Source organism: Staurois parvus, unplaced genomic scaffold, assembly GCF_062004578.1.
Source record: "Staurois parvus isolate SC_StPar_1 unplaced genomic scaffold, SC_StPar_1.0 ptg000682l, whole genome shotgun sequence".
NCBI classification, from domain to species: domain Eukaryota; kingdom Metazoa; phylum Chordata; class Amphibia; order Anura; family Ranidae; genus Staurois; species Staurois parvus.
In genome coordinates, this window is record NW_028318478.1 from 9,359,173 (window position 1) to 9,378,479 (window position 19,307).

General features: G+C 40.0%; 1 protein-coding gene across 1 annotated transcript in view; it reads right to left on the reverse strand.

Annotated features, from left to right (window-relative positions):
* ENTREP2 (endosomal transmembrane epsin interactor 2) overlaps positions 1-19,307 on the reverse strand; it is a 1,018,721-nt gene that overhangs the window by 378,626 nt on the left and 620,788 nt on the right. Inside the window, exon 3 of the mRNA XM_089652451.1 lies at positions 16,304-16,414. Coding sequence (XP_089508577.1) covers positions 16,304-16,414 — 111 coding nt within the window. The remainder of the gene's footprint in view (positions 1-16,303; positions 16,415-19,307) is intronic.

Consider the following 19,307-nt stretch of genomic DNA (forward strand, 5'->3'; position numbering starts at 1 on the left):
CATGTTAAAATAACCTGTGCCTAAATGCCTGTTAAAGTGCTAAAACATGTTTATAAAAATGCCAAACTACACATTAAAAAACCCACTACAATATGCCGTTAAAAAAACCAGGCAAAAGCACATTAAAAAAGTGCCAAAATGCAGATAAAAAAAAAGCCAAAATATACAATAAAAATACACATTTAAAGAAAGTGCCACAATGCATGTTTAAAATCCTGCACATTAAAAAAAATAGCTTATATTTTTTATGTAATTACACAGTCTTTTTAACTTTGGTTTCACTTTTTAAACTCAGCTGCACTGTAATCTCACAATATCTCGCAAGATTACAGGTAGCCCTCCCCCTTCTACACAGATCTCAGCCGTTCTCAGAGAAAAAATATCTTCTCTGTTCTCCTTCTGAGAAAACATGTTCTCAGCTTCATAAACAAGGTGTCAGAGATTTTTCTCTGAGAAATGCCAAGAATTGAAATGAAGTAAATTACCTCTGTTTAAAAAACATACACCACATTCATGACCATACTTGGTTAATGACCTTACTTAAGATCCTTATCCTATTTATTTATTTACATACAATATTTAGCTGGCCAGAGATTGTGTAATTGTTCGTGGGGGTAGTCAGGTGGTGGGTCGGTGAGTTATCATGATTGATGTTGATCTACTGTACATTTGGGCATGATGTTTATTTCTAATAAAGGACTTTTTCACAGTGTTTGTATCTTTATTTACCATATTTTGTGAATGAGTAAAACTGGAACCGGCCTAGATTTGAACCATGTATGGGTCAATCAACCAACTTGGGTATAACCAGCCTGCTGGATTTTACATGCAGTTATTGCCGCAAGCAATAACCATTGTGTTCTTCTTCACCCCCAAACCCCTGCAGCTGGAAGAACACAATGCAACCGTGAAAGGGATTCCCCTATTAACACTGTCTGTGGGTGCAGGAAATAAATTTGCTCCCTCTGTGGCCTGCCTTACAAGAGGAACTCTATATATAGTACTCATTCTCATGGTGGCCTCCTTGTTCTGAAGGGAGCTCCCAGATTCTGATAGGATTCTGATAAGTCCCCCCAATGACTTTTCAGTAAATTAGATTCAGGAATACTGTTGGTCATTGTACGCATATTCATTATTGGATTGTTTATTTTGGAAATATGGATATCTGTTTTGCTATTAGAACACATTAGAACACATTTTTATAGGTAAAGTTGATCCAGGGAATATCCGATTGCCTCTAGGGGGATCAGGAAGCAATTTTTCCCCTGCAGGAGCAAATTGGATCATGCTTTGCTGGTTTTTTTGCCTTCCTCTCGATCAACTGAGGGTATAGGATTATAACTTTTTTTTATGGTTGAACTGGATGGAATTTTGTCTTTTTTCAGCCAGACTAACTATGTAACACAGCAATTAAAATAAATGTTAATAATATATTAAAAAACAAAATTAAGTAGCAGTAAAAATTAAATGCAACCTGTGGGAAGAAAGGCTGTATTATGGCATGGGAGGCCAAGTCTGAAAAGTTACTATTCTGGGGACATCTGATAGTATAAAAGGGAAACCCTTTAACCTTTATAACATGTGCTACTTCACACTTTTTATTGTAAAGGTCTGGAAAATGGAGATTTGACATTTATACCTTTTATTGGCCAAATAGCATAAAATGGCAAGTTTTTGAGACAATGCATGTTTCTTCGTCAGGCATGGCAGATAGCACAAGAATGAAGTCTAACATAAAACTGAGGCAGGCTTTGAAGCTTGCAGTTTTAATCTGCTCAGTCAGTAAAAGGTATAACTTCAGCTTTATCCTGCTTCTACTGAAAGATAACAGTACAGCACTTAGAGATTTTAATGACAAGAAGCAAAAAACAGTTCTAAAGGAGAACCAGAGAGAGATCAGAGAGAACTAGGAAGATAAAAAAATGGAAGAGGTGCACAAAGGATAAGAGAGAGATGAGAAAGGAAAGTAAGAAAGAAAGATGAGAAAGGGAGTGAAGAGACGAAGATGAGTGAGAGGGGGCGAGGTAGAGTGAGAGAGAGAAATGAACAATGCTAAAAAGACAAAAGGACCTAGGTTTTTCTGGCACTTTTTGTTTACATGTAATAATATTTTTTTTTTGCTAGAAAATTACTTATTACCCCCAAATATTAGATTTTTTTTAAATCAGAGACCCTAGAGAATAAATTGGTGGGTTTTTCAATTTTGTATGTCACACAGTATTTGCGTAACGATTTTTCAAACACAGTGTTTTGGGGAAAAAAATTCACTTTTTTGAATTTTAATGCAACAAAAAAAAACACAATACATAACCCAATTTTTTGTAAACTATAAAAGATGATGTTGTGCAGAGTAAATAGATATCAAACAGGTCACGCTTTAAAATTGCGTACTCCTGTGCAACGGCGACAAACAACGTAAATCTTACTATATATAGGCAATGCTTTAAAAGCCTTTACAGGTTTAGATTTGCAGAAGAGATCTGGTGCTAGAATTACTGCCCATGATCTGACATTCCCGGTGGTACCTAATATGTGTAGAACAATTGCTGTTCCTGTGTGTGGGACCAAGGCGTGTGTTTACCTCTTTTGCACAAGCATGGGCGGGACAGGGGCACTTTAATTTTTTTTACACTGACACTGATAACATTTATTGCTGTCAGAAAGAATGTAAACATCCCTTGTGACAGCAATAGGACTGTGACAGGTACTCTTCATGGAGGGATCTGAGGTCAATGAGACCCCATCCCTTCTCTGCCCTTAAAAGCATTAAATCACACCAAGATAGGTGTGATTGAGTGCTTTTACCTTCAAAATATGTTGTTGATTGTTTCTGATTAAATTGGAATTGATGTCAGGTCATTGCTTACGTCTTACCATTTACAGAGCCAAAGCAAGCCAATCAAGTATTTTTTTGGCTCCGTGATTAGCTGGCTACTGGGTGTTCAGGACTCCCGGTGGGATGGGGAGATGCTGGTAAAGGGGAAGAAGGTCAGGGGGTTACCTCCTGCTGCTTTTAATAGCAACTAAGCAGCTAGTTAGCCGCTCTGATTGCTATTAGAAGAAAGCTGACAGTTGGCTGTAAATGATGGTACTGGGATGATGCCTGCAGCAGACATCATCATGGTACAACCACTTGAAGGCAAGTGACGTACCAGGTACGTATCTTGTCAGCAAGTGGATATGAGAGAGAGAGAGATGGGTAAGAGAAAAAAGAGACAGAGAAAAAGAGATGGTAGAAAGATGCTAAGGAAATAAGTAAGTTGGGATAAGGAAAGAGAAACAAGAGAAAGATGAAATCGTAATAGTGTCTTTCTGCCCCCCATCAAACCCATAATCATTCCTCAATTAAGACAGAAAGATAGAGAGAAGAAAAAGAGATATGAGGGAAAGAAAAAACAATAAGAGATAGAAAGAAGAGAGCTAAGCTGGTCATATACTAGTAGTGTTTGACTGAGTGTCCGCACAAAAAAATTTATATGAACATTCGTGAGAAAATTCTCAGTACATTCATTGTTGAAACATACTTCAACATTTTGATGGCTTTTAACATTCAGTTTTTGAAGGAATGGTCTTTCCTGAATGAAAATCACATGCACTGTGGTTCTTTATTTGAGTAAATATTTTCATCTTGCTCCTTCGGATTTTCTCTTCACAGCAGTCAAAAATGAACATCGATTTGACCCCATTACGATTAGAAAATTAGGCACGCATTCTTAAAATGAATAATTTTGAACTAAATTCTTTAAGTGTATAGCCAGCTTCAGGGAGATTGGATAGAGAAAGAAAGAGGAAAGAGAGAGACACACAAAAGGGTTTATCTACTAAAGCTGGTTCAATCAGAATCTCGTGCACTTCTGCATAGAAACCAATCAGCTTCCAGGGTGTATTGCTAAAGCTTAATAGAACAAGCTGAGGTTAGAAGTTGATTGGCTACCATGCACAGGTGCATGAGATTCTCAGCGAATCAGCTTTAGTAAATAAACCCCAAAGAGTAGGAAATAAAAAGTTTTCTCTCAAATGGCCCTGCTCAGATTTTTCACCAGACCATGCTTAATAGCTGTTAGTTTGATGGCTGTTTAGGTGCACAGGGCAAGCATGACGTGCATGTCCAGCGAGATGAATCTGTTTTGTTTGGTGTTTTTCTTATTAAGCTAATTGCAAATGATTGGTAATCCTGACAGCAGCAAATAGGGTGTTGCACTGAAATGCATATTTTACAGAGAGATTAAGTTAAGATCAAGACCTGGTTTAAATTGCCTTAGTTTAAACAGATCCCTGTGCCCTAATAAAGAGGCCTACACCAGGCTTGAGTAAGATTGCCATTCAAGGAATTATTGAATATTGTGAATTTAAATGAACTATTTTATGCATGATATAGAATGACTACTAATGTTAAATGAAATTGGATTCATCAGCTGTAATGAGGGGAATACCAAGAGACGTGAAATAGAAAAGGCTGAAATTGAAAACAGCACGCAGCTGATTAAGTGGAAACAAAGATATAATGAAAAATTGAAGGACCACATGAAAAAATATGTTATAATACATTTGTTTTTGTTTCAGACTGGCAGGACTAAGAGGTACACTTAAACAAACTATATGGGGTGTTTATTGTTTTATACGTTATGTTTTTAAGTGGCTAGTGATTCATAAAATGCTGTTTACTTAAAGTGATTCTAAAAGCTTGTTTTTTTTTTAAGAAAAAAATAACAATAACAAACTTGTCTATACTTACCTGCTGAGTGCAGTTTTACACAGAGCAGCCTGGATCTATTCAGGGCTCAGCCCCGCCCTCTCTCTCTTCTCATTGGCTCACTGGCTGTGATTGACAATGGCTCCCACTTCTGCCTCAGCCAATGAGAAGAGGGAGTCCCAGGATAGCCAAGACTCCAGTGCACATAACTGGATCAAGAGGGGGCTTAGGAGAGTATTAGGGGGAGCTGGAGGGATGCTGCACAGAGAAGGTTTTTTACCTTCATGCATAGAATGCATGAAGGTAAAAAATCTTGAACCTTTACAACCACTTTAAGAGTAAAGTAAGTGCATTGATTTATCTGTTTGAAACGGCCCCTGTTGCATGAAAGGAATGCAATTCCCAGTAAAATAAAAAAGGGCCTTGCTAAAAATGTGTAAATATATTGTTATTATTATTATTATTATTATTTTTACTATTATAATTAATTTTGGAAGAACAAATTGGGATACTTATTGGTTTGTCAATTTTTGATTCTCCACCATATTTTTTCAAATTGTTTTTGTTTTTAGTTGGAGACAGAACAGCCAAATCAGTTACAAGATATAGAGCACAATATAGGATAAATACAGCAATAGATACTTCTGACATAATAGATTTGAAACTGGTCGTCTACATTAAAGTCATAATATGAAATAGTACAATGAGCATAGTTCCAGCATATGATACGTTCAAAGCCACTTGCAGGGTGAACCTACAAAAAGCCCCACTAAAAAGGAGGTTTTTAATGTTGAAAAAAAAACAAATGAGATGAGACCAGGAAAAAGAAGATAAAAAAGAGGAGGGGGAGGAAAGAAAAGGAATGAGGAGCAAATAGGAGTCAATAGAACCACATCTTGTGGCACAATGTCAATGTGAGGTCCTCCAAAAGCTGAATCTCATTTACCATGTTTATCCACTGGTTAATTGATGAAATTTGGGGTAACTTCCAGTTGGAGGAAATACAGGACTTTGCAGCATTTAAGAGATGCACAGTGAAAGAGTTTTTGTATTTCTGCTACATGAGGTTGTGAATCAAGGTACAGAATCTTCAAAGGACAGATCGTGCTTCTTGAAGTCCCCAGCATATTTTTAACTCTGATATGCTGTTAATCCCACAATTTAAAGCTCAAAATAAAAAAGGGTCTTCTAACACTGTCTTCCACAGTTATTCCTTTCCACCCCTAGTTTTATGACAAGATGAATATTGCTCCCCCCCCCTAATGGCGTGTAACCATGGTGTACTGCACTTACATACAATAAAGGTGGTTCTGATATCATCATGTAGTACCCTCCTAGTTAGCTACGGAAAGCTAGCTGAATATTTCTTTAGATAGAGAGGCTGAGCAGTAGCCTGGGTGATAGTCAGAGGAGTCAAATTTGGGTCAGGACTAAGAGACTCTGCAGATCAGTTCCCTGATACCTCCCCCTGTTCTAGAGACTTGGAGAAGTCTCTAGAACTCAGTGGTTGGAGATGACGAGGAGCTGGTCTGTACTCTTATGGGATCCTGACCAATCCCCAGGCAGGAGGCTTGGCATTGGGTCAGGGCAGCCCTTCATAGTGATAAAGTCTGTTCAGCAGCAAGAGAGTTCAGGTGGAAGATATGAGGAAGGCTGAGATGCAGGAGCCTGGGAGGGGGCCCAGTGGTAAGAGGCCTACCTACAGGCTGGGACTTGGACAGGAGGATCACTCAGCCTCACTGGCCCCTAGAGCGAGGACCACCTGTGGAGACAGGAAATGAACAATCCGAGCAGAAGGCCTGAAGGATAGGGAAAAATAGTAATTTACAGAAGATACCTAGGTAGGTAGATATTTTTCAGTGCAGCTTACAGGATGTGATGAGAACACAGCATTTCTGGTAGGATCAACATGTAATTTCTGTATTTGCTGAAAATATTACTAGCTTAAAAAAGAAAACTTGACTGAAGGTCAGAAGTAGAGAGAATTATGGAGGCAGAATGCTGGATTCATAAGTGTAAGGGGAGCTATGATAACTTTTACAATACGTGGGTTACATGGATTCAATGTTCCTCTCAGATGTGACTTGGAAAGAGAGTATATGTTTCATGAATGGCATTAATGATTACCTATACCCCTCACTGAAGGATTGAGGGACTTGTCCTGTGGGCTGAAATATCCATTTTGTGTATTCCCCCACCTGTTAAAAAGTGAAAATGCTTTTGAATTTTAAGTATTATTTGGAATGAATATGGTATTTATGGTATTTAATCTTTCAGTCTCCGTCGTCACCTTACTCCCCCCCCCCCTCCTTTCTCCCCCCTTTTTTTTTATTAGTTAGTTATGCATGATAACATGTGTATTTGCAACCCCATATTGTGAATTTATGCTGAAAAATTAGTAAAGATATATCATACAAAAAAAACGAAAACTAATGCAGCTGCCATATCTAAGAACTATAAGCTGCAGTATATCACATTTCTATTCTTTGGTCTAGTTATCCATTAAGAATCCAGGCAATAATGATTCGTGAAGTATAGAATTTTCAACAGACTGGATAAATGTAGATACACACATTGAGGAGAACTACTAATTTTGACAGATTTTTACTGATTTTTAGACCTAGGTCCCTTTCACACGACCGTTCCAATCAGGTCCACCTGTGAGTGTTCTAGGCAAACCTGATCTCTATGGACTGGGGATGGGAGGAGGGAATGGACTTCCCAGACAGCTGGTTTGTTTAAACCTGACCGCTCATAGGGCCCATAGGGCTCCCGGCAGGCTTGGTCATTGTCCGCTCTGCATAAACTGAGCAGACATGGACCTGTCATCCACCCACTCTGCTCAACAGGGGATCAGTGGACAGATCCCCCGCTGAGCAATGAGGATCTGCCCCATGTAAAAGGGGCTTACTTTTTCATCATTTGACTTTTCACCTGTAACAGTGATATTCAATGAACATCATTGAAAAGTCAAACAATGTGAACTATTTGCAACAGATGTGCATGCTTGTTGGATGCTGGTGGATGAAGGGTGGGACCGATGTGGGATGGAACTGCACTGTGTGTAATGCCTATTTTTCTGTTTGAAGCTTCCAGAAACAGGACATTGACAGAGAAAGGTTTGGACAATCTACATTTCCATGTATTGGAATATTACATTTTCTTTCAGAGCAAGCAGGACTACTGATTCAGATAAATAGCTTTTCACATACTTATTCTGAGCTTTGTTTTTTGCCTGAAGGTCTCTGATATGCCTTAAAATGGCCAGTTTAACTTTGATAAATAACCCAGCTCAAAATAAAATCTGCATGTGCATGTACAAACTAAGGGAAGCCAAAACAAGAATGTAATTGTATACCTGCTGCATTTTGAGTTCTACAGCTCTGCAAGACATATAAATGTGGAAGTTGTGTTCTGGATACCTAAGTATGTCTATACCCATTTGGGTAGTATCCAGGTGTACATTAGTGTGTACAGATCACGTTGTTTTCCACAAAGCCTATAGTGGATATACAAAGTCTACACACCCCTATTAAAATGTCAGATTTCTGTGATGTAAAAAAATGAAATAAATAATTTCAGAACTTTTTCCACCTTTAATGTAATCTATAAACTGTACAACTCAGTTGAACAACAAACTGAAATATTTTAGGTAGAGGGAAGTAAAAATAAAAAACTAAAATATTATGGTTGCATAAGTGTGCACACCCTTAAACTAATACTTTGTTGAAGCACCTTTTGATTTGATTACAGCCCTCAGTCTTTTTGGGTATGAGTCTATCAGCATGGCACATCTTGACTTGGCAATACTTGCCCACTCTTTCTTGCAAAAACACTCCAAATCTGTCAGATTGCGAGGGCATCTCCTGTGCACAGCCGTCTTCAGTTCACCCCACAGATTTTATATCAGATTCAGGTCTGGGCTCTGGCTGGGCCAATCCAAAACTTTAATCTTCTTCTGGTGAAGCCATTCCTTTGTTGATTTGGATGTATGCTTTGGGTCGTTGTCATGCTGAAAGATGAAGTTCCTCTTCATGTTCAGCTTTCTAGCAGAAGCCTGAAGGTTTTGTGCCAATATTGACTGGTATTTGGAACTGTTCATAATTCCCTCTACCTAAACTAAGGCCCCAGTTCCAGCTGAAGAAAAACAGCCCCAAAGCATGATGCTGCAACCACCATGCTTCACTGTGGGTATGGTGTTCTTTTGGTGATGTGCAGTGTTGTTTTTGTGCCAAACATATCTTTTGAAATTATGGCCAAATAGTTCAACCTTGGTTTCATCAGACCATAACACCTTTTCCCACATGCTTTTGGGAGGCTTCAGATGTGTTTTTCCAAAATTTAGTTGGGCTTGGATGTTTTTCTTGTAAGAAAAGGCTTCCGTCTTGCCACTGTACCCCATAGCCCAGACATATGAAGAATACAGGAGATTGTTGTCACATGTACCACACAGCAAGTACTTGCCAGATATTCCTGCAGCTCCTTTAATGTTGCTGCAGGCCTCTTGGCAGCCTCCCAGACCAGGTTTCTTCTTGTCTTTTCATCAATTTTGGAGGGACGTCCAGTTCTTGGTATTGTCACTGTTGCGCCATATTTTCTCCACTTGATGACTGTCTTCACTGTGTTCCATGGCATATCTAATGTCTTGGAAATTCTTTTGTACCCTTCTCCTGACTGATACCTTTTAACAATGAGATCCCTCTGATGCTTTGGAAGCTCTCTGCAGATCATGGCTTTTGCTGTAAGATTTGACTAAGAAAATGTCAGGAAAGACCTACTAGAACAGCTGAGGTATATTTGGGGTTAATCAGAGGCACTTTAAAATGATGGCAGGTGTGTAATGACTCCTTTATAACATGAATTTGAATGTGATTGCTTAATTCTGAACACAGCTTCCCAAGGGGAGAAATGGAGAATATACCGAGAGAGGGTGGTCCCCTATAAAACCAAAGGCGTATTTGACCATCGTAACTGAGGTCAAATGATCTGGTTAGTTAGCAATTCCCAATGTATGTTTGTGAGCACGCGATGAAGATACAGTCACACCTGGTTTCTGTTTTTGGGACAGATATAAAAAGCTGCCAAGATCTTCACTTCATATATGTACGTTTTTCACTATTCACTTATATATGTTATATATTGATATTAATGGTTTTCAACTGTATAGAGTTACCAGATTTGGTCCATGCACTGGAAGGCATGCTCCAAGTTTGAGGTACTTTACACAGGGATTTCTGGTTTCACAAATTGCATTTTTATTTGGGCCAAAACATAGGCCCGGGCATTTTAGACAGCCAATATTTCCGGGGGGGGGGGTGGTTTGCAAGGGCGTTTGCGGGGCTTTTTGTGATGGAATGTTTACGGAGTCGGTCCTCCACACTGTAATGTGCAGGATTTCAATCCTTGTTGGCGTAGTGTGTTACCAATTGTTTTCTTGGTGATATTGACAAGATCCTCACGTGTGGTTCTGGGATCATTCCTCACTGGTCTCATGATAATTGACACTCCACGAGGTGAGATCTTGCATGGTGCACCAGACCTAGGGAGACTGACAGTTGTTTTGTGTTACATCCATTTGCCAATGATTGCACCAACTATTGTCACCTTCTCACCAAGCTGCTTGGCAATAGTTTGGTAGCCCAGTCCAGCCTTGTGTAGGTCTACAATCTTGTCCCTGACATCCTTGGACAGCTCTTTGGTCTTTGCCATGGTGGAGAGTTTGGAATCTGATTGTTTGATTGCTCCTGTGGATAGGTGTCTTTTATACAGGTAACAAAATGAGATTAGCAGCACTCCCTTTAAGAGACTGCTTTTAATCTCCGCTTGTTACCTGTTTGAAAGACACCTGATAGACAGAAATCCTGCTGAATGATAGGGGATCAAATACTTATTTCCCTCATGAACATGCAAATCAGTGTATAATTTGTTAGACATGCATTTCTTTTGAATTTTTTGTTGCTATTCTGTCTCTCAGTGTTACAATACAGCTACCATTCGATTTTTTGACTGATCATTTCTTTGTGAGTGGGCAAACATTCAAAATCAGCAGGGGATCAAATACTTATTTCCTTCACTGTATATTCAAAGAGATGGCCCAATCCAGAAAAGAGACATCCCAATCCAACAAAGAGACATTCCCATATAGCAAAGAGACAGCCCAATCCAGCAAACAGGCATCCCCATATAGCAAAGAGACATCCCAACCAGCAAAGAGGCAGCCCATCCATCAAAGAGACAGCCATTCCAGAAAAGAGACAGCTCGTCCAGCAAAGAGACAGCTCGCCCAGCAAAGAGACAGCTCATCCAGCAAAGAAACAGCCCATACAGCAAAGAGACAGCTCATCCTGCAAAGAGATATCCTGCCCAGCAAACACACAGCTCATACAGCAAAGAGACAGCCCCATCCAGCAAAGGGATAGTCCGCCCAGCAAAGAGATAGCTTGTCCAGCAAAGAGAACGCTCAACCAGTAAAGAGACAGCCCATCCAGCAAAGAGACAGCCCCATCCAGCAAAGGGACAGCCCGTCCAGCAAAGAGACAGCTCGTCCAGCAAAGAGACCGCTCAACCAGTAAAGAGACAGCCCATCCAGAAAAGAGACAGCCTGTCCAGCAAAGAGACAGCCCATCCAGTAAAGAGATAACCGTTCCGCAAAGAGACATCCCGCTCCTCCAGAAAACAGAGAGCCCGTCCAGCAAAGCGACAGCCCCATCCAGCAAAGGGACAGTCCGTCCAGCAAAGAGACAGCTCGTCCAGCAAAGAGACCGCTCAACAGTAAAGAGACAGCCAATCAAGCAAAGAGACAGCCCGTCCAGCAAAGAGCCAGCCCATACAGTAAAGAGCCCGTTCAGCAAAGAGACAGCCCATTCAGCAAAGAGACATCCCATCCAGCAAAGAGATAACCGTTCAGCAAAGAGACATCCTGCCCATCCAGAAAACAGACAGCCCGTCCAGCAAAGGAACAGTCCATTCAGCAAAGAAACATCCTGCCCAACAAAGAGACAGCCCATTCAGCAAACAGACAACCCGCCCAGCAAAGAAATAGCCCATCCAGCAAGAGAAAGCCAGTCCAGCAAAGAGACAGCCCATTCAGAAAAGAGACAGCCCCATCCAGCAAAGAGAAAGCCCCATCCAGCAAAGAGGCAGCCCCGTTCATCAAAGAGACATCCTGTCCACCAAAGAGATAGCCCGTCTAGCAAAGAGACAGTTTGTCCATGCAAAGAGACAGCTCATCCAGCAAAGAGACAGCCAGTGCAGCAAAGAGACAGCCTGTTCAGAAAAGAGACAGCCTGTCTAGCAAAGAGACAGCCTCATCCAGCAAAGATACAGCCCCATCCAGCAAAGAGACAGTCCGTCCAGCAAAGAGACAGCTCGCCCGGCAAAGAGACAGCTCGTCTGGCAAAAAGACAGCTCGTCCAGAAAAGAGACAGCCCATCCATGCAAAGAGCCAGCCCGTCCAGCAAAGAGACAGCCTGTCCAGCAAAGAGACAGGCCCATCCAGCAAAAAGACAGCCCATTCAGTAAAGAGACATCCTGCCCAGCAAAGAGATAGCCCGTTCAACAGAAAGCCCGCCCAGCAAAGAGACAGCCCATCCAGCAAAGAGACAGCCCATCCAGCAAAGAAACAGCCCCATCCAGCAAAGAAACAGCCCCATCTAGCAAAGAGACAGTCCATCCTGCAAAGAGACAGCCCATCCATGCAAAGTGACAGTCCCATCCAACAAAGAGACAGCTCCATCCAGCAAAGAGACAGCCCGTTCAGCAAAGAGACAGCCCGTCCATAAAAGAGACAGCCCATTCAGCAAAGAGACAGCTCACCTAGCAAAGAGACAGCTTACCCAGCAAAGAGACAGCCTGTCCATAAAAGAGACAGCCCATTCAGCAAAGAGACAGCTCACCTAGCAAAGAGACAGCTTACCCAGCAAAGAGACAGCCCGTCCAGCAAAGAGACAGCCCAATCCACCGCCGAGCTGTAACAGTGTGCCAGCGGGTGAAGGAGAGAGGCCACTGTTGTCACTTCAGTGCCGCTGTGTGCAGCGGCTGGTCGGGGCCCTCAACGGCGCTTCCTGCCTGTCGCTGGAGCCCTCACTGCTACTCTTCATGTCAGCTCTGCTTTTAGCCGCACAGCGGGAGGTGAGCAGTGGCCGCGGTCTGTGTTAGCTCTGTTCAGGCCGCAGTTGCCACTTACCTCCTGCTGTACGGCCCGGTCATCAACAGGCCGCTCTTCTTCAGCCCTATGGCCAGTCCAGGCCTGGTAACAAGTCATACACACAGCTGTGTCTACATGCAAAAATGTGAAGCATACCATAAAAGTAGGACACAGCTGCGTCCAGGGCCATTTAGATTTGCAGATTTTATGCTTGTATACACAAGTACTTTAAGTACATATTTTATGCAGAATCTTCTGCTGCTTCTGCCAGCAAGAACCTTTGATCCATGCAGAAAATCCACATATGCCCATATGAATGAGGCCAAAACCAGCAGTGGACTTGTGACAGCATGTTCTGAATTAAAACACTGTCTACATGGCAGCAGTAAGGAGCTCATCACAAGTCCTTTACCTCTGCATGTCCTACCATTTACATCTATAAAGAACTGCATTGCCTATAAAACACTTTATCCCACACTTCTAATCACTCCTTAAACTATTTCACATCACAGTATATTTAAGATTGACAGAATCCTGAGGGATCTATAAGCAATAAAACATTTTTGTCCGAACAAATGTATACTGTAAAGAATTTAAACAGTCGGAAAGGAAATGAGTGCAGAAATGAAGTTCATCTGCTGTTTAAAGGACTTCAAGTGTGTTAAAAGTTGGTGCCTGGCCAATACACTTTACTAAATATAAAACATGGAAGCCTCTGGGTCTCTTACCTCATTTGTCTGCTGGACACAGTTATTCTAGCACACTGAGAAATGTTACAAATTTTACCTGACTTTACTCACAAGGGGCCAGCAATTGTATTTCTGCTGGCACTGCATGTTATATTTCTGTAGTTAACTTGTTGTCTTCAGGATTACAAGAGCCCTTCCTGTAATTTCTCTTTCAAATAGTCACAAGGGCTCTCCCATAAAGATTTAAAAAGGTTTACAAACTGTACTAGACAAATATGCCTGATTCACTTATATACACGTTACTGTAATTTACAGCAAAGAAGAAATCCAATTAGTTATACAAGTCAGAGGTGGTTCATATGCTCAAATCGAATACATTAAAGATACACTTTTGGTACATTTAAATGTTTTTAAGAAGACCAGCATTAAAGAAAAGAATTAATAGACACCTGCCCCAACTCCTGTACTCACTTTGAAGAGTTACAGTTGTTTTGGGGTTTATCCAATGCCTGGATCCCCTGCAGTTTATTGTGTATCCTTTCAGTGTCCCTAATATCAGCTACAGCAGAAGGCAAATGGCAAAGCAAGGGACTGGCCATACCAAGAAATGTACTGGATATTAAAATAGTTTCAGCTACTGTAGCCTTTCAAGAGAGCAAAGATCAACAGAGCAGGCGGAAGAACAGGTGATAATTAATCCATTTTGTTACAGGTAGACCTTTTTTGGACTGTTTTGATCTTTGAGCTTTAGAGTACAATTTCAGAACTTCAGACTTTTTAAAAATTATTTTAAATAGAGTATAGAAGTGATGAGCCACAGACCAGAAGTGATGATGCCTGGCGGCTGTGTCAGAGGAGGATCACTCTCTTACCGATGGGATGACCTTGCTTATGGACTTTTTGGAAGTGAATATCTATTTACTTCCTACTGTTAAGTTTATGGACACCCTGTCTATACTAGAGCATACAGGTTTAATAGTGGACTGCTAGCAGCACAGTAATGTTGGGACTTTAAATGAAAAGTGGAAGCTTGTGAGCTGCTATGTAAATGGTAATTGTTATTAAGTGCTAATTGTGAATCGCCTGCACCTAACACATTCTCATACTAGTGTGCCAACCAATGCTATTTAACTGAAATATGCCACGCTTCACTAAAATTGCTCAAAATAAATAATAAGTGCAACCAAGTACTGCTACAAATAGCAAGTGACAAAATAAATATTTGAACCAATATCAATTTAAATGCAATATGCATATACATAAAAAACCAGTATACCAAAAGTAATGTCCATACGCGTGTCAGAAAAAAAGGGGAGGGGCTTTGACGTCACAACGCTTGAGGGAACCATACTGTTGGACACTTTAGAATATTCACCACTGAAAAATATCCAGAGAACATTTTTTGTGCACAAAGCAGTTCTTGTGCAGAGTATATGTGAGTGCATTACTTTTATTAATAAAACGTTTTTTATAAGGATAATACACTATGATTTGATTATTCTTCTATATCAACCTCTGTGGAAGGGGAGCCTATCGTTTGATTGGAGAGGGATCCCAAACAGCAGGATACCATCCCATCCATTTTGGCCCATTTAAAGGGACACAAGCGTTATATGACCGCACTTTATAGTTTGGTCATATACTTGAGGTGAGAGCACATCTTGTGTAAAATATTTATACACAAGAAGTCAATTAAGCAGCACAGTATATTTTATTAAAAAAAATATACCAGGCACGTTTGAAGAAGCATAAGTATGGACTTTTTAATTTTTTTCTGTCACGTATATGGACATTACTTTTGGTATATATTTTTTTTTATGTATACGCGCATTGAATTGATATTGATATTGGTAAAAAATATTTATTTTGTCACTCGCTATTTATAGCAGTACTTGGTTGCACTTATTATTTATTTTGAGCAATTTTAGTGAAGCGCGGCACATTTTAGTTAAATGATTTGGGGACTTTAATTGGTTGCACTCATATTTTTCCATCAAGTGTTAAGCTCCCTTGGTCCATTTGTGAATTTAAAGGGCTTAGAAGTGCACCACCCTGCCCCCGCCATTCCCATGTGACAGTGCTTGGGCCTGGCAATAGGCCACTAAGTCTCTGAGCACTGTCATTTAAAGTGTTGACAATAAACATGCCTCTTCTCCGCATAATCCTGAAGTCTGTATATTTTGGAAGGCTCCACCAATGCTGCAAGAATTATTGAGATCTGCTATTGTTCAGCACGTATCTCAGCATAATGCTTACACACCAAGGATCTAATACTTTAATAAATACAATTGATATACAACATCCTAAGAAGTTTAGTTTCCTACTTTTAATTTCAAAATGTTTATTAAGACAGTTCAAAAAGCAAAGGTAGTATAGAAAGAGTAATAGACCAAACTGATTTGACAAAAATAATCTAAAATCTAACTGTCATAAATCACAGAATTTTTTGTTGCATATTCTCAGTTTATAAGCCCATTTGCTGTTTCATTATTCAGAATGTATATAACATATGCAAAATCATTCAGCCTAGAATTTTAACCCAAATAGAAATATGTCAAATAAGCTGTAATGCTTATTTGAGGTATGGTGAGGCATGTTATGCTGATGCTAAAAAATGATGTATTAAAGTATTCTACAGCTTTGTTATATTCATGCACAACCTGTACATTTGGTAAACCGTACTATATTTCAACAGTTTCTCTGGATTCAAAAGTTAATAGAGCAAGAAATATATCCAATATTCAGGTCAGCATGGGTTACACTGCAGGCACTTACCAGACGACAGCCTTCAAGAGAACTGACTAGTTGAGCATTTTGACAGGAGAGAATGGAACCCGCCAAGTTGAGCATGACACACACCGCAGACAGCAGCATAAAAAAGGTTATCTGGAAATAAATCAAAATGGCAAAATGAACGTAAGCTGCATTATTTCATCTATCATTACCACTATAACAAAACAGGTCCGTAACTACAAAATGGCACAAATATTCCAGAATATTCTACAATGAATATATAATACACACACAAATAGATAAGTTTGTGTCTCTGTGTTTGTGTGTGTGTTTGTTTGTGTGTGTCCTATACACTTTCTTTGTTCTTCATGTGCAGCTGAAGGCCATAAACATTTTTTGATAATAAGGTGCTACTTGTAGCCAGATTTTGTGAAAATTAAATCGTTCTTTGATCACCTCAATACCGGACACTTTCACCCCATTCCTGCACAGGCCAATTTTCAGCGCCGTTGCACTTTGAATGACAATTACTCAGTCATGCAACACTGTGCCCAAATAAAATTTGTATCATTGTTTTCACCCAATAGAGCTTTCTTTTGGTGGTATTTAATCACCACTGTGTTTTCTATTTTTTGCAAAAAAAAACAAACAAACACATTTTCTTTGTTTCTGTTATACAATTTTGCCAATAAATAATTATTTTTTGTATATTTAGACCAAAATGCTACATTTCTTTGGTGAAAAAAAAACACAAAATCAGTGTATATTATTTAGTCTGTAAGAAAGTTATAGAGTCATCATATAAATGGTGTAGTGGTGATCAGGGACACTTACTGTGATACTATGAAAAAAAATTTTTTTTTTCAATTTTTGTAACTTTTGTTTCTTTTTTTTCTTACAATTGTTTTTCTTTTTTTACGATTATTTTTTCCAGAGCAATACAGTGTTACCATACACACTATGATTACTTATAACAATGAAAATCACTATTATAAGCAACCACTTTTATGAATGATATCTATTCATCCAGTGTGTACTATTGTAAAGCTGTGATTGGCCACAGCTATCACATGGTACAAATGCGCTATCTTGATTGTTTCATGTGATCACTGTGACCAGTCATAGAAATCAACACAGTAGTACACAATGAATGGCTATGAATGGAAGCTATTCATAGTGGAAGCCATCCATTGTGTACAATTGCGATGTGATCTGCTGTGATTGGTAACAGCAATTACATGATATCGGCAATAGCCTGGTACACTGATCTGTCATCCTCTGTGTCCAGTGGACACAGCGGCTGACAGATTGTGCACAGCCTTTGGGCGTGCACGAGGCACAATCTTGGGAGGACATCATATCCTGGGACCTCCACCCAGGATGGCAGTGCTCCTGCTTTGCTGCCATTTTATTATAGGCTGGGCAGGAAGTGGTTAAAACAGGGAAAAAAGTAGGTCTGGCTGCAATACTCCCCTAAACTCCAGAACTGACACCACTCCAACCCACATTGCGGTGCAGAGTCTGTCTTTTTTAAGGTTGCATGATGACCAGCATAATTAAACACAATTCCTGTGACAGCAGGGTTTCATGGACCTACACAGGGGGTGTCGGTAAGGGCATTCGGCAGGCTATTCGCCTGCCGCACCCCACAATGCACTGAACTCTGACAGTGCATTGTGATTGGCCAATGCAATGTACCTGACCGTGCCATTTTTTTTGCTAATTTTTTCATTGCCAGCAATTCTTTTTACATTCAGCTGTCAGTGGGGAAGACTGGATTACTCTCAGGAGCTCAGTAAATTCAAGCATGGTACCGTGATAGGTTGCCACATGTGCAATAATTCCATCCGTGAAATTTCCTGGCTACTAAATATTCCACGCTCAACTGTTAGTGGTATTATAACAAAGTGGAAGCAACTGGGAACAACAGCAACTGTTTTCTAACACCGGAAAAAGGTGAAGTGGAACTTCAGCTTTATGTATCTTTTATGGAAACCAAGTGAGGCACTGGGTACCACATCCGTTAATATAACAATTCCAGAAAACATTACACTACTGGATTTTAAAGATACTATATACAGACACAATTTTTTCAGGGTTACAATCCTAACATTATTATTGACCAACAATATAAAACTCCATTAAAATAGTACATGTACAATAGTGGTCTTTCAGACCATACTGTATAAAAATAAAAAATAAAAAAATAAGATATGTTCATTCATTTATATGTTGTAATACTTATCATTTTTCGTTTTGATACAGCATGCTTCTTGCAGTTATAAAATCTTCCTGATGAAGCAGCATTTGGCGAAATATGTTAAAGTATCTACCAGAAGATGAAAAGAAAGACCACTATTGTATCTGTACAATTTGAATGGTATACTGTATATTGGTCAATATTGTTGGTCAATAAAATGTTAAGATTTTAACTTTGAAAAAAATCCCACAGTGTAATGTTTTCTTAAATCGTCATGTCTCTAGTGCAGGGGTCTCCAAACTTTCTAAACAAAGGACCATTTTACTATCCTTGAGAATTTAGGGGGGCCAGACTAGGGTCAGTGGGAATAGAAAATGTCCTGGAATCCATTGGGTGTAAACAATGCCCTATCTTTGTCAGTGGGAGGACTAGTGCACCACCATTGTTCTCAGTGGGAGGACTAATGCCCCCCATCATTGGTGTCAATGGAAGGAATTCTGCCTCATTGTTGGTGTCAGCGGGAGGAATAGTGCCCCATCATTGGTGTCAGTGGGAGGAATTGTGCCCTTTCTTTGCTGTTAGTGGGAGGACTAATGCCCCCATTATTGGTGTCAATGGAAGGAATTCTGCCCCATCATTGGTGTCAGTGGGAGGGATATTGGCCCATCGTTGGTATCACTGGAAGGAGTTATGCCCCATTGTTGGTGTCAGTGGGAGGAATTGTGCCCTTTCAATGGTGTCAGTTGAAGGAATACTGACCCACTGTGGTCAGAAATGATGCCCCATTGTTGGTGTCAGTGGATAAAATAGAGCCCCAAGGGCCGGATAAAGACAAGCAAAGGGCCC